Source organism: Gekko japonicus, unplaced genomic scaffold, assembly GCF_001447785.1.
Source record: "Gekko japonicus isolate JY-2015 unplaced genomic scaffold, Gekko_japonicus_V1.1 scaffold1972, whole genome shotgun sequence".
Lineage (NCBI taxonomy): Eukaryota > Metazoa > Chordata > Lepidosauria > Squamata > Gekkonidae > Gekko > Gekko japonicus.
In genome coordinates, this window is record NW_015159774.1 from 281,474 (window position 1) to 295,424 (window position 13,951).

At 45.7% G+C, this 13,951-nt stretch overlaps 1 protein-coding gene across 1 annotated transcript in view; it reads right to left on the bottom strand.

Annotated features, from left to right (window-relative positions):
• The window catches only part of CHAF1A (chromatin assembly factor 1 subunit A), a 46,748-nt gene that overhangs the window by 24,393 nt on the left and 8,404 nt on the right, over window positions 1-13,951 (bottom strand). Inside the window, exons 4-8 of the mRNA XM_015406749.1 lie at window positions 7,293-7,349; window positions 5,623-5,864; window positions 3,963-4,023; window positions 3,756-3,824; window positions 685-914 (exon numbers count right to left, since the gene is read on the bottom strand). Coding sequence (XP_015262235.1) covers window positions 685-914; window positions 3,756-3,824; window positions 3,963-4,023; window positions 5,623-5,864; window positions 7,293-7,349 — 659 coding nt within the window. The remainder of the gene's footprint in view (window positions 1-684; window positions 915-3,755; window positions 3,825-3,962; window positions 4,024-5,622; window positions 5,865-7,292; window positions 7,350-13,951) is intronic.

The following is a 13,951-nucleotide window of genomic DNA, read 5'->3' on the forward strand; positions in this document are numbered from 1 at the left end:
AGCTACGGGTCTGTGGTTATCCCAGATCCTAGTCTTTTTTTATATATATAATTAATTTTATTAAAAGATAAGTCAAGTATACATAAACAAGATTGCTGTTTGAACATTAATACAAACTGTAAGTGCAGATACATCTACCACAATGCCGTCTATTAACTTGTCAGCAGTATCTTTCTATGACCATATCCTTGTCACTTTCTTGTGATTTTCCAATTATTCTACTATTACTAAAGTAATAACGTATATTAAATCCAGATATATTTTAGAAGGACCTCAATAGTATTTTATGAGAGTGCTCAGACCATAAAAAATTCTCATAGATGTATCCATTCTGCATAGCCAGTATTTGCTGGTAATACATCGTTTTCTGTAAAATATGTTATGAGAGGACACCATTTTCGAGGGAATCTAGTCTGACACTCTTAACTGCCACACCACACTGCCTCTCTCTCCGCTACGTCATATGCATAATTTCATAAAACTCTTATTTCCTTTCATCTCCCCCCCCCAAGTCTTCTCTGATAGTGGTGGCACACTCCCCCCCCCAACCGTGGAAAGAACTCCTTGGCGTCAATCCAACCCGCTGCCTTTAAAAAAAAATCTCTTAACTAAAAAGTCCCAGGCTCTTCAGCATTTCTTCATGAGGAAAGTGCCACCCCCCTTGTCCCAAGAAAAGCAACCAACCTGTTGACGTCCGGGCCGGTGCTGCTGCTGCGGAGAAGAGTAGGTCCGGATTTGCCCGGCTCTCGGCCCTTCAGTTCTTTCAAGAGCGAAGCATCGCAGCTCTGATCTTGCAGGTGATAATCTAGTTGATCCATGAGATCCTGGTCAAAGGCCACACGGCAGAGCGGGGACAGGACCATGTTCTCCTTGATTTCGAAAGGGGCAAACTTCCCGCACCAGCCAGCAAGAGTCTGGAAGAGCGAGGAGGAAGGATTTGGTCCCATTTCTTAAGGTACCTTTGGGGCTGACCTTCAATCTATTAAATATCACAAAAGGTGCTCGACCACCCAAATCCGCTTCCTATTGTCAGAGTGGAATCATTCAAGGGGGTGGTTTCGACCTACAAAGTCCAGGAAACCTCCGTGTCTCAACCACTACAATTCTCACAACTGGAGGAAGGAAACCTCTGAATGCCACACAAATCCAAGCACCAAAAGTGTGGAGGGGAAGGAGTCATCCCAATGGCTTCTGCAAGAACTTGGGCAACTGTGTTCTTACAGTGCTCCAGGGCCCTAGCCTGCACTTATTTTGGAAGCAGCAGCAGCAGCACAGTTCTGACTGGGAGGGCTTAAAACATTTTTGGAAAGAATATTTACGTACTACCTTTTCAGGGCGACTGGTGTAATAAGTTAACATCAACGATTTAAAAAAAATTACAAAGCCAGTAATATTTGTCAACGGAACAACCACATATGCTCAACACTAATTTCTCAGAAAAAGTCAACAGTCAACAGAATCCCGGGAGAATTTTAAAAAATTCAGTCACTGAGCTATTTTGAGGGATGAGTGATGCTTCTGTGGGTGCCTAGCGCCCTGACCTCGATGGCCCAGGCTAGCCTGATCTCGGCACGTGTCAGAAGCTAAGCAGGGTTGGCCCTGGTTAGTATTTAGATGGGGGACCAGAAAAAAAGTTCCAAGGTCGCTATGCTGAGGCAAACCACTTCTATTCATCCCTTGCCTTGAAAACCTTATGGAGTCGCCATAAGTTGCTGGCAACTAGAGATGTAAAATTTCTGGAAATTTTGAAGCTTGGAAAAAAAACCGGTTTTTTTCGGGGGGAAACGGAAATTTTCGGAAAAATTGAAAAAAAAAGCTACATTAGCATTTCTTTTGTCTTTTCCAGATTGAAAGTCATTCTGTTACTTTAGGAACATAAAACATGACTATGGACATTTTTACTTGGCATGAAATGATCACAACTAGCCTATTAAAAATATAGTGTATCCAAACAATTATTACAAACAGAATACCCGCCCGCATGCAAAAACAAAACTGAAACTTTTTAATTTTCTTCTGACAATCACACCTCCTAAAGGAAGAAATGCATCTTGTTCTTGCATTGGAGAGCTCAGTTTGTAACCTAGGACTTGCTTGTCCTCAGGGCACAGAAATTAGATCAATCTGATACCATATATATATAAGAAATGATTTGGAAAATATTTGAACACCTTGTCTTAAAATATTTTATTCATCATGTTAAAATAAAACGTTTCATAATCATTTTTTTTCTTTTCTTTTCTCAATTTTTTGGAAAAAAACAAGAAGGCTCCAGGAAAAAAACGGGGGGGAAACATTTCCCCCCCTGAATTTTTCCGGTTTTTTTTCTGGGCCTTCACATCTCTAGTGGCAACTTTATCCTACTTTTTATTACCACCGTTCCCCATCATTCCCCTTTTCCTCGCCCTTTGGCTCCCGTCTCAGAGAGTGCTGGCTATGTGGCCACTTCACAGATACACCAGAGGACAGCTACTGTTATTACAGCTGTTGTCACTTTGGCGGCTACCTCTGAATTTTGGGGGGTGGGGGTAGTTGTAGGATAGCCGCAAGGAAAGTCTGTTACCTGATTTTGGGGCTTCCCAGAGGCCTCTTACTGGCCGCTGCTGGAAACAGAACGCCAGACCAGATGGACTTTTTGTCTGTTCCAGCGGGATTCCCACTAATGTTCTTAATGCATTTTTTTTAATGCATGCCTTAATGGCTTTGTTAGCACAACACCTCAGCAGGGTTTCGTATTTGTTTTTGGAACATATACCTTTTCTCCTCCAATAAGGGGCAAGGTAAAAAGAAAACCAGAAAGTATTTTGAGCTGGACGTTCAGCTGGTGGAAAGTGGCATCAAGTCACAGTTGAGTGACGGTGACCCCTCATGGGGTTCTCAAGGCAGGAGACTGACAGAGGTGGTTGGCCATGGCCTGCCTCTGTGCAGCAACCCTGGACTTCCCTGGTGGGCTCCCATCCAAACACTAACCAGGGCCGACTCTGCTTAGCTTCTGAGATCTGACGAGATCAGGCTAGCCGGGGCCATCCCAGCGGGGAGTTAATTGCAGGTTCAGCCTCGGTTCCCTTCTCCCCATTCAATCCCTTGTCCTTCCTTTCAGCTTTCCAATGGTGCCTCTCTCAACCCGGCAAATTGGATCAGAGGAAGAAGGAGGAACACAGAGAGACCAGTAGGTGTGTGCCTTGCAGGAAAAATGTTTTAGAAGAAGAAGAGCTTGGATTTACACTCACCCTTCACTACCCAAAGGAGTCTCAGAGCGGCTTACAAACTCCTTTCCCTTCCCCTCCCCACAACAGACACCCTGTGAGGTGGGTGGGGCTGAGAGAGCTCTTGACGGAAACTGTTCTTTTTCAAGAACAGCTCTGACAGAACTACGGCTTGCCCAAGGTCATCCAGCCCAGGTGCAAGTGGAGGAGTGGGGAATCAAACCCGGTTCTCCCAGATTAGAGTCCACACACTTAACCACGACACCAAACTGGCTCGCAAACAGTGCTATATACAGCTGCTGAGATCTGGGGGAAAAAAACCCCACATAGATCATTCTGGCTATATAAACTCAGATGCATTATTCACACATTCCAGGGTGGAGTGGGGAGAACCTGTGTACGCAGAATGCAGTATGTAAAAGAAAGTGCCAGCCGCTCTGAACTTTAAGGGGAAAACACAGAAAGCGATATTAACAACAGACAGTACACTGAACCGGTTTAAAGGAAACTGAAAAGGGCGGCAGATAAAAAGCTATGTAACAGGCTCACCTTCGGAGCAGGCGGGGTCTTTGGTTTTTGGAAGAACCGAGTGATTTCCGCTTTCTCTGCTTTGATGCGCTACAAATAAAGTGAAGAAAACTGACACAGGCGCTTTAAGCACAACAACTCTTATTCCCATGCAAGGGAACATCCCATCCCCCTCCATCCACTGCAAACTGTAACCTCAGAGAGAGAGGGGGGGGGAATCATCATTACCTTCTCCTCCTCTTTCAACCGTTTCTCCTCCTCTTTCTTCCTTTTCTCTTCAAGTTTTGCCCTTTGAAATAAAGCCCGTTTTCAAGAAAAGACACAAAAACACCACTCAAGCACAATTTGCAAATCCACCGGATTGGTGCAGGCCAGTGTTCCCTCTAAGCTAAGTTTGTGTGAGCTAGCTCACAGTTTTTTAGCCCCCGGCTCACACATTTTCCTCTTAGCTCAGGAAGGATGGCTCTAGAGCAAACTAATTTAGGCAGCAGCCAAATCACTCACTCACAACTTTAATGCCAGGAGCTCACAAAGTAGAATTTTTGCTCACAAGACTCTACAGCTTAGTGAGAGCATTGGTGCAGGGGTGTGGCCAGATGTTTGGAGGTGTGCTTTGAAGACACGAAGATGGCTGCACTAGGCGGAGAGGTAGTCGAAGGCTGCTGTTACCCACCCACAAGGCTGTGAGATAAGGTAGGCCTTAAATCTTAAAGTGACAAAAGAAAATTAATAAACATAAGGTCTCCAAACCCGGCATGGCATGGCAGTTGGGGGAATTCTTGATGGGGGACTGGGAGCCGAGAGACCCGAGTTCAAATCCCACGTGCGCCAGGGTTCCCCAGCATGGTGCTCACGGGTGCCCAGGTGCCAGCCAAGCTTTTCAGAAACTGTGTGTGGCCACCATGAGGCTAAGCTTGTTATTGGCTTTCCTCATTCAAGTGAAAAGGTTTCCCGATGCTGAAAAGGAAGGATCAAGAGAAGAGGAGGAGATTGGATTTATACCCCGCCCTTCACTACCCGAAGGAGTCTCAGAGCGGCTTCCAAACTCCTTCCCCTTCCCACAATACGCGCCCCGTGAGGTAGGTGGGGCTGAGAGAGCTGTGAGAGGACTGCTCTTTCAAGGACAGCTCTTGTCAGAACGATGGCTTGCCCAAGGTCATCCAGCGGCTGGTAAGCACTTGTGCTTTTGGTTCCATTCCCCCTTCAGACTTTCCTTATTTTTTACCCGTTTCTCTTTCTCTCTTCCTCTCCCTCCCTGGGCTTTCCTTCATTTCTTTGTATTCCCCTTCTGTGACTCTTTTTGCTAAGTGAAGCTGTTTTGGTTTTGGCTCCACCTGCTGAAGAGGGGCCCTCGTCACCCCTCAAAACCCCAAGAAGTGCCCCAGGCTCAGACAGATTGGGGATGTCAACCCTATGCTACCCCTGGCCTCCTTGGAGGTACGAGATTATTTCATAGATACACATGCACTCAACTGGTAACCTGCTACAAGACAAAGGAATCAGGACTATGATCGGGGGGGGGGGGGGCCAAAACCTCCTTTCGGCTAATAAGAGAAGGGAACCTGAAAACTTCTCAGCCTGTGCTCATAAGAAGAAGAGGAGATTGGATTTATACCCCGCCCTTCACTACCCAAAGGAGTCTCAGAGCGGCTTACAATCTCCTTTCCCTTCCCCTCCCCACAACAGACACCCTGTGAGGTAGGTGGGGCTGAGAGAGCTCTTGACAGAAAGTGCTCTTTTTTCAAGAACAGCTCTGAGAGAACTTGTGACTGACCCAAGGTTACCCAGGTGGCTGCACGTGGAGGAGTGGGGAATCAAACCCGGTTCTCCCAGATTAGAGTCCGCGCACTTAACTGCTACGCCAAACTGGTGTAGAAGAACGACTTACTCCAGGGCTTCCTGCTTCTCCTTCCTTTTTTCTTCCTTCGCTCGCAGCTTTTCAGCCTTCTCTCTCTCATCTTTTTCCTTTTTCTCCCTCCTCTCCTTCTCCTTCAGTTCCTTCTCTTCTTCTTTTTTCCTCTTGGTCTCCTCCCGGGAGCGTTCTTTGGCAGCTCTCGCCTCCTCTTTCAGCCTTTCCTTCTCCTCTCGTTCAGCCTGCAGCTTCTGAAGTTTATCTGCACGCTCTTGGTCCTGGGTTCCCAGAGAGAGAGAGAGAGGACTCAATCAGCTCCCTTCCAAACAAAATTGCCGCACAGAGAGGGAGCAAACAGCTACATAATGCAAAGAAGCGGGGAGAGAGAAGAACTAGGAGCCAGGCAAAACAGTTTGGCCAGCTGGCTACTATCAGACCAGTCAAATGTTTCTAAAAGCATTTGCTTCATTTGCGACACAAAAACCCTGCCTAAATCACCAATGGGTTTGATGTTCAGACTAATTTTTTTTTTTTTAAAGGAAATTACCCAGACGGCCACCAGTGAATCTCCAAAATAATCACAGTTTCAGATATCATAAACGGAACGTATTCGATTGTGGCTCGGTGCAGATGTATCACTGCCTCGTCACCTAGCCGCGGTTGGGAATGGTGTGCGCCCTGTCGGCTGGTGGCCTCCTCCAGCTTCAAGCCACATTTGCAAACTGTGGTTTGGTGCCTGGCATTGGTTAGCAAAAACCCTTGCGTGACTGTATGGGGGCGGCCCCCGGGATCCCTGTACTCACCAGAGGTGAAGAGGAGAGAGTCAGCTGTAACAGCCTACCTGGCAATGGCCTGCGTACGTCAGGATTCAGCCCCATCCCTGTCAGCCAACATGGCTGTACTGGGCTGGCCCCAAAGGCCTAACCTGAACAGCTGCTGCTCGGGAGGGCCCTGAGCCTCAGTGAGCCAGCATCAGCTGACGGGGGTGGGGGTGGAGGCGGGGCAGTCATTTGAGAGAAGTGGAGGGTAAAGACAGAGATCAGCCCAGCACCACCTGATTGGTAACAGCTCCTGCCCGTCAACCCTAGAGGGTAAGGCAATGCTCAGGAAAGCGGGGGAGAGAAAGGGGCTGGCGTACCTCAGGTTATCTCCCTCATAAGGGCCAGGGACTCAGGCCTGGGAGGACAGCCTAGCCCTCCTGCCAGCTAATCAGCTACAGAAGAAGCAGAAGAGATTGGATTTATACCCTGCCCTTCATTACCTGAAGGAGCCTCAGAGTGGCTGACAAGTGGAAAGTGGAAGCATACCATTTATAGCCTTAAAACACACACACACAATTCTTGTTCACAGGATACCAATGAGGATGTGTTCACACAAGCAGTTTATGCACCCCTGCACAAGAAAATCAATGGTTCACCAAGCTGAGAAACTTGGAAAGGAAAAGGAGAACAGTGCGTTAGTATCTGTGTCCTCCTGAGAAGTAACACTGGCAAAAGGGCTGACATCTAGACAAGTTACTGAAAAACAAAAATGAGAGAGCGTAGCACCAGACAGATAAAGCAGACAGGTTCAGCCTCCCGGCAGAAGTCCTACAACATGGAGATGAGATCCAAAGTGGAGCACAGAAAAGCGGAGAGGTCTACATCTGCTGGGTACTGCTAAAGAAGTATAAACATTTTTTTTTTGGTCACCAGAAAAAGGCTTACTTTTTGCAACCTCAGCTTCTCCTTTTCTGCAGCACTTCGCTGGCTTTTCTGATTCACCTGGAAATGAGAAGCACACAGATGTATACATGACGCTTTTGAATTGCTAGGTTGGCAGGAATTTATCACTAAATTAGTAACTGGGAGATCTGGGTTCAAATTCCCATCCTGCCATCAAGCCTAATGGGTGACCTTGGACCACTCAGGTTCTTGCAGCCTGATATATACCTCACGGGGCTGTTGAGAGAATAAAATGGGGAGGAAAGAACCATACATGCTGTCTTGATTGTGCTGGAGGAAGGATGGGATAACAATATAGATATTATTTCTTCGCCCGTTTTCAAGTTGCTATTTATGACTGGATTTTTTTTAATTACTGTTTCTTCTTGCTTTAAATTTCTGGTCGATTTTAGTCCATTGCCACTCACCGTGGGCAGATTTTTAGACAAACTAAGATATAATACGAATGAATAAACTAAAAGATTTATGCATCTGATCTATTTGATTCACCTACATTTTTATTTGCCCTGACCTGGAAGGCCTAGGTTAGTCCAATCTTGTCAAATTTCAGAAACTTGGAATCGGAAGGCAGACGACCAAGGAAATCCAGGCCGCTATGCAAAGGCAGGCAATAGCAAACCACCTCTGAAGTCTCTTGCCTTGAAAACCCTATGGGGTCACCATAAGTGGGCTGTGACCAGTGTTCCCTCTAAGCTGAGTTATTGTGAGCCAGCTCACAGTTTTTTAATCTCCAGCTCACACATTTTTGTCAATCAATTCAAATTTTTAATTCAAAAAACCTTTATTGGCATAGATCAGAATCATACAATCGCCATTCAGTTCATGGATTCACACATTTTTGTCTTCGCTCAGGAAAGATGGCTCCAGAGCACACTAATTGATGCAGCGGCCAAATCGCTCGCTCACAACTTTAATGCCAGCAGCTCACAAAGTAGAATTTTTTGCTCACGAGACTCCACAGCTTAGAGGGAGCATTGCCTGTGAAGTGATGGCACTTTCCACCACATCTTTGTTCTCCCTTTCTGCCATCGTGAGTTTTAAAGTGATATACATAAGAAGGGGGAAGATGAAAAGTCCCAGAACGTTGACGGTGAACGTACTCAAACGTACTCAGCTTCTGCACGATAGCCTGATTGTATACCCTTAAAACCACATTTTGAGATTTGCTTATCTGTTCTATTTTCAAGTCGCATGTTGTTTTTCCTCGAGACAGCTTAGGCTGAAGTTTCTGGGAGCACCGTCTCTGACCCTTAGTGCACTTGTAGAGTGGAAATGCTTCTGGTTCACTACCACTACAAAGGTTTGCCAAATATGTTTCATGTTCTTAAAGAGTTTGCATCACCTGCCTTTTAGCTATTTAGGTGAAATGGATCTAAACTCAACAGCAGCATTCATCTGTTCAAACACCCCTGGCTTTGCCCCTGAATGCTACTTGCTTCCTGCACCAGACAAGGCATTAACACAATGCAGGGAGTTCAGTGCAGCCCCTAAGAATAATTTTACCCCAGTCTAAGCCCAATGGGACTGAAGTTACTCCACAGAGGGTTCTGCTGTGAGCCATGCCGGATCCATTAAATTAGCCTAGATTTTCTGCGAGAGCAAAATGTACATTTTGGCCTGTGTTCAAGAAGCAGCCATGTACACAAGAGATTATCTCATTTTAACTGTGACATCTCCATGAGGTAAGCCAGGCCGAGAACACGGGTGCTAGCTGTAGGCACATACACTTCTCGCCTCCAGTGTTCCCTCTAAGCTGAGTTCGTGTGAGCTACTTCAGTTTTTTAGCCTCCGGCTCACACATTTTTGTCTTCGCTCAGGAAGGACAGCTCCCGAGCAAACTAATTTATGCAGTAGCCAAATCGTTCACTCACAACTTTAAGGCCAGTAGCTCACAAAGTAGATTTTTTGCTCACAGGACTCCATAGCTTAGAGGGAACATTGCTCGCCTCCCAAGCAGGAGCCATAAAAGAAGCAGCACCCCCTTCCACAAGAGAGACATAAATGAATGCCTCAGCCCCCCCCCCCCATTTTTGGTATATTCTTACATTCAAAAGCAAACTGTCCAAGTGCTTAAAGAGACCCCCTCCCAATCACCCATGAGGTATTAAATCAAATCAGTTGAAGCAACTGATCAATTAAATCAGTGTTTGCCGGCCTGTGAGCTGGGACCCAGAAGTGGGTCAAGGACCAGCCGTCACTTAATGGCTGCCCTTCCCTTTTCCTTGGCTGTCTTTTGCATTTTGGAAATCAGGAACTGACCCTGGAAGTAGTATCTTCCATGTCATACCTTAGGTGATATTTTTTCTTCTTCATTGCCATGTACATGTGGATCAAGTTAAACTTGTCCTGAGGGTTACTTTAGTGAGTTTCTTAGAATCTTAGGGGGGATTCGATGGAGGAATACAGAAAGAGAGGATGGCTGAAGGCTGGAATGTAACCCCTGCATGCAAAGGCCGTAGTGGGGGCAACTGTGTCCTTTGTGAGGTATTTGTTGGTTTCTAAAGAACATCTGGATTAGCCCCCGTAGAAAATGGAATGCTGAACAAGGTTGGTGCCAAGGTCATACTTTGCCTAGGTCCCCCAAAACCCTGGGCCAGCCAAAGTAAATTTGAACTTGTACAGGGTTGCCACTAAAATTTTATTTTTCATTTCCCTGACTTTCCCGGACCAACATTTGTCAATTTCCCTGACCACCATTCAAATATAACCACAAGTTAAAAAATGAATGGTATTGCATGAATGCAAGGTAAGGTTCCACTCTACAACTACACAAGTCTCAAGTGCAAAAATATTTGTCAAGATTTAATATCAGCTTCTTTCAACATTCACTGCAGCAACATCTGTTTTGCAATTGCACCAAAATTTACACCGAGATACAAATTTCAATTCAAGTGAACTCTGAATTTTAACAAATGACATAACATTTTTGTCATTGTTTTAAAGGTACGCTAAAAATTTTATCAACGTTCTATCTAAAACGGTTAGGAAAGGGCATCATTGAGTTCTACTTGTGTTCTGCTACTTCTCTATTCCAGTTGCCACAAGAACAGATCAGGCTCTTGCTGCAGCAGGTCAAAAATCCACGGCTTGAATATCTTTTAATCACAATTCCCCTGACTTTCCCTGACTTCAGACCAATTTCCATTTCCCTGACTTTCCCCGAAAGTGGCGACCCTGTATGTAGATCCCCATACCAAAAAAGGTTGGGAGCCACTGACTTAAATGATGCAGACTCCCCCCGTGCCCATTTCACAGCGAGAGTCGGCTGCTGTGGACTGGAAAGGATCTGTAACAAAGCTGTTCTAAACACAGCCAAAGATCCTCAATACGCACACAAGCACAAAACCTTTTGACAACTGGACCCATCAGACTGTTCAAGAGGCCATTTCTCCTTGGGATGTTTTTGACCCTTGGGCAGGATGCAAATTTTGTGAAACAGATAAATTAAATACATTCAGCACTATAGTTAAAGGAGCCCCAAAGGAATCATCTTAAAATTGATTATTATTCCTGAAGCTTCCTTAAGCCCTGAAGGAGAGATCGCTCCTTTGCAGCTCAGGCCCCTGTCTCCAAAAAGTGCCCATTCATTTCCAAAGTGTGCCATCATCCAGTTATTCTAGTCCCATTCCAACAGCAACCTAAACCACATCCTTCCTCTCCTGGGGCTAAAGGTCTCTGGAAAGGAAGCCTACAGGTGCAATTACCTGAGCATTTAAAGAAATGAGACACCCATTTTCTGTCAAGACTTTCCCCTTTTCTTTGAATAGCTGGCAGCACCCAGCAACAGGAGAAGCCCTGTATTCTAGGGCTTGGAACTGAGCCAGATGATAAATGTCAGCTTACGAGGACACCAGGGATGGCCAACTGGCTGCCTGTTGAACAATTTTACCTGGACCCCTGCTGGCAGCCCTCCAAAATCATAAGCACAGTTCAGATGTCTGCAAACAAGTCTGACTCGTGAAGCAAAATAATGTCGAAAGAGAGCTAAATGTTTTGAACTTTGATCACCACCTGTCTCTTTAGATTTTGCTTGGCTCATGCTTCACGAAACGTGTTTCCTATTACAAAACTAATTTACACCGACTTTAGGACAAGATACGTGAAAGTGCAGAAAGAAACCCCAGGAAAAACCCTCTTTCCGCCCAAAGACCCCACCCCACGCCAGTTTTTCTGAAAGAAAAGCTGAAAACTCTGTGGAGCGCTGGAAAAAACCCCAATGCATGACATATCTTCTATTAAAAAAAATTTTACTCAAAAAAATCTTGCTTGCAAATATTTCTGTGTAAGATCTCTCTGTAAAACGGAGTTGTTCCGCCAGGCCTATGGGTTAGGTGGCGTTAATTTATCCACAATGGCCTCCCCTGCTCTGTCTAAGCTGCTTGTTTGAGTTGCTTCCTTATTCCATCACAGTTCTCTTCACCCACTCACTTACCTGTCTCGTTCCACCTGTTGTTACACACAGAGTCTTTCCTGACTCTTTAAATTGTGTAGCTGATGCCACAATGTTTGTGCATTAGCATTGTTACACAGATTTTAATGACTGCATTATATTTTAACTTTTGTATTTTTTAAGTCTGTTGTTGTAACCCGCCCTGAGGCTGCTGTGCAGGAGAGGGAGGGCTAGAAATGGAATAAAATAAATAAGGATCTGTTGAGAATGGGCGAGTGGGCATCAGACGTGGCAAATGGGGTTCAACGTGGCCAAGTGCAAACTGAAGCACATTGGAGCCAAAATATAAATACACATTGCTGGGGTCCAAACTGGCGGAGACTGACCAAGACAGTGTGCAACTGCAATAAAAAAGGCCAACTCTATGCTGGGGATTATTAGGAAGGGAATTGAAAACAAAGCAGCCGTATCATAATGCCCCTGTATAAATCGATGGTGCAACCTCATTTGGAATACTGTGTGCAATTCTGGTCACCACACCTCAGAAGGGGTATTATAGCACTGGAAAAGGGCAACTAGAATGATATAAGGGTTGGAACGAAAACCAATAGAATTTTTTAAAAAAGAATAAAAAGAATTTTTAAAAAAAGAACTAAAAAAGAATTTTAAAAAGGTTAAAGCGCTTGGGCCTTTTTAACTTGGAGAAACGACGACTCAGGGGTGACATGATTGAGGATTACAAGATTATGCATGGGGTAGAGCAGGTAGAGAAAAAAGTACTTTTCTCCCTTTCTCATAATACAAGAACTTGTGGGCACTCAATGAAATTGCTGAGCAGTCAGGTTAGAACGGATAAAAGGAAGTACTTCTTCACCCAAAAAGTGATTAACACATGGAATTCACTGCCACGGGAGGTGGTGGCGCCTGGTATTTTTGGCCACTGTGTGACACAGTGTTGGGCTGGATGGGCCATTGGCCTGATCCAACATTGGCTTCTCTTATGTTCTTTTGTACAGCATTTGAAGATAATTCCTGTCAGTGTTCTCTTTAAGGTGAGTTCGTGTGAACTAGCTCACAGTTTTATAGCCTCCGGCTCACACACTTTTGTCTTAGCTCAGGAAGGAGGGCTCCAGAGCAGACTAATTTATGCAGTATCCAAATTGCTTGCTCACAACTTTAATGCCAGTAGCTCACAAAGTAGAATTTTTGCTCACAAGACTTCACATCTTAGAGGGAGCATTGATTCCGATATGTATATTTGTGTGTGCCCTGGCTTGGATGGCCCAGGCTAGCCTGATCTGGTCAGATCTCAGATGTTAAGCAGGTTTGGCCATGGTTAGTACTTGGATAGGAGACGATCAAGGAAGTCCAGGATCGTGACACAGAGACCGGCAATGGCAACACACCTCTGAACAATGTCTCTCGCCTTGAAAACCCTAAAGGGTCGCCATTAAGTTGGCTGCAACTTGACAGCATTTCTACCACCACCACATGTATGTGTGTGCGCAGGGGTCATTTCGTAGAAAAAGAGGTGCAGGAGCTCATTAGCATAACTCATCAGCTTAACTTATTTGCATATGCCACGCCCCCTGACATCACCGGAAGTGTGTCAGAAGGCAACACCCACCGCTCAGGCTCCACTGGACTGTTTTGGATTGCTAGCTATTGGGGGGAGGGGGGACGTGCAGATCTGTCCTTATAAGAGGAGGGAGAGCTTGTACCTGAATAAAACTTGGTCTTAAAGGTGCCACTGGACTGTTTTGGACCGGGGACCCGGGGGGAGCTCTGCAACTTACCTGGCTGCTTCTTGCTCTGACTGAGGGCTGCTGGGAGCAGGGGGTGGGGCTTGTTGCATGTGCCTGCCGCCAAGCTCTTTACTGCCGGAGCTCCGCTCCTGTGTGCTCCTGCAGGAAATGACCCCTGTGTGTGCGTGTTTGTGTACGCATACAAACCCGGACAATACACTCAAAACCAAGATCAACCTGCTCATTGAAGACGCTGTTTCTAGCGTCAAGAGAGGAGCAGACATTAGAACTAGCCTGTCTGGGGACTTTGATCTGGCCCTTAATCCAGTGTCCTCTTGACCTGGGCCCCTGTGGTCAACCTCTTGCAGACAGACAGCACGGTGTTGTGGTTATGAGTGCCGGACTCTAATCTGGAGAACTGGGTTTGCTTCCCCACTCCTCCACATGAAGCCTGCTGGGTGTAGAGATGTAAAATTTCCGGAAATTTTGAAGCTCGGAAAAAAACC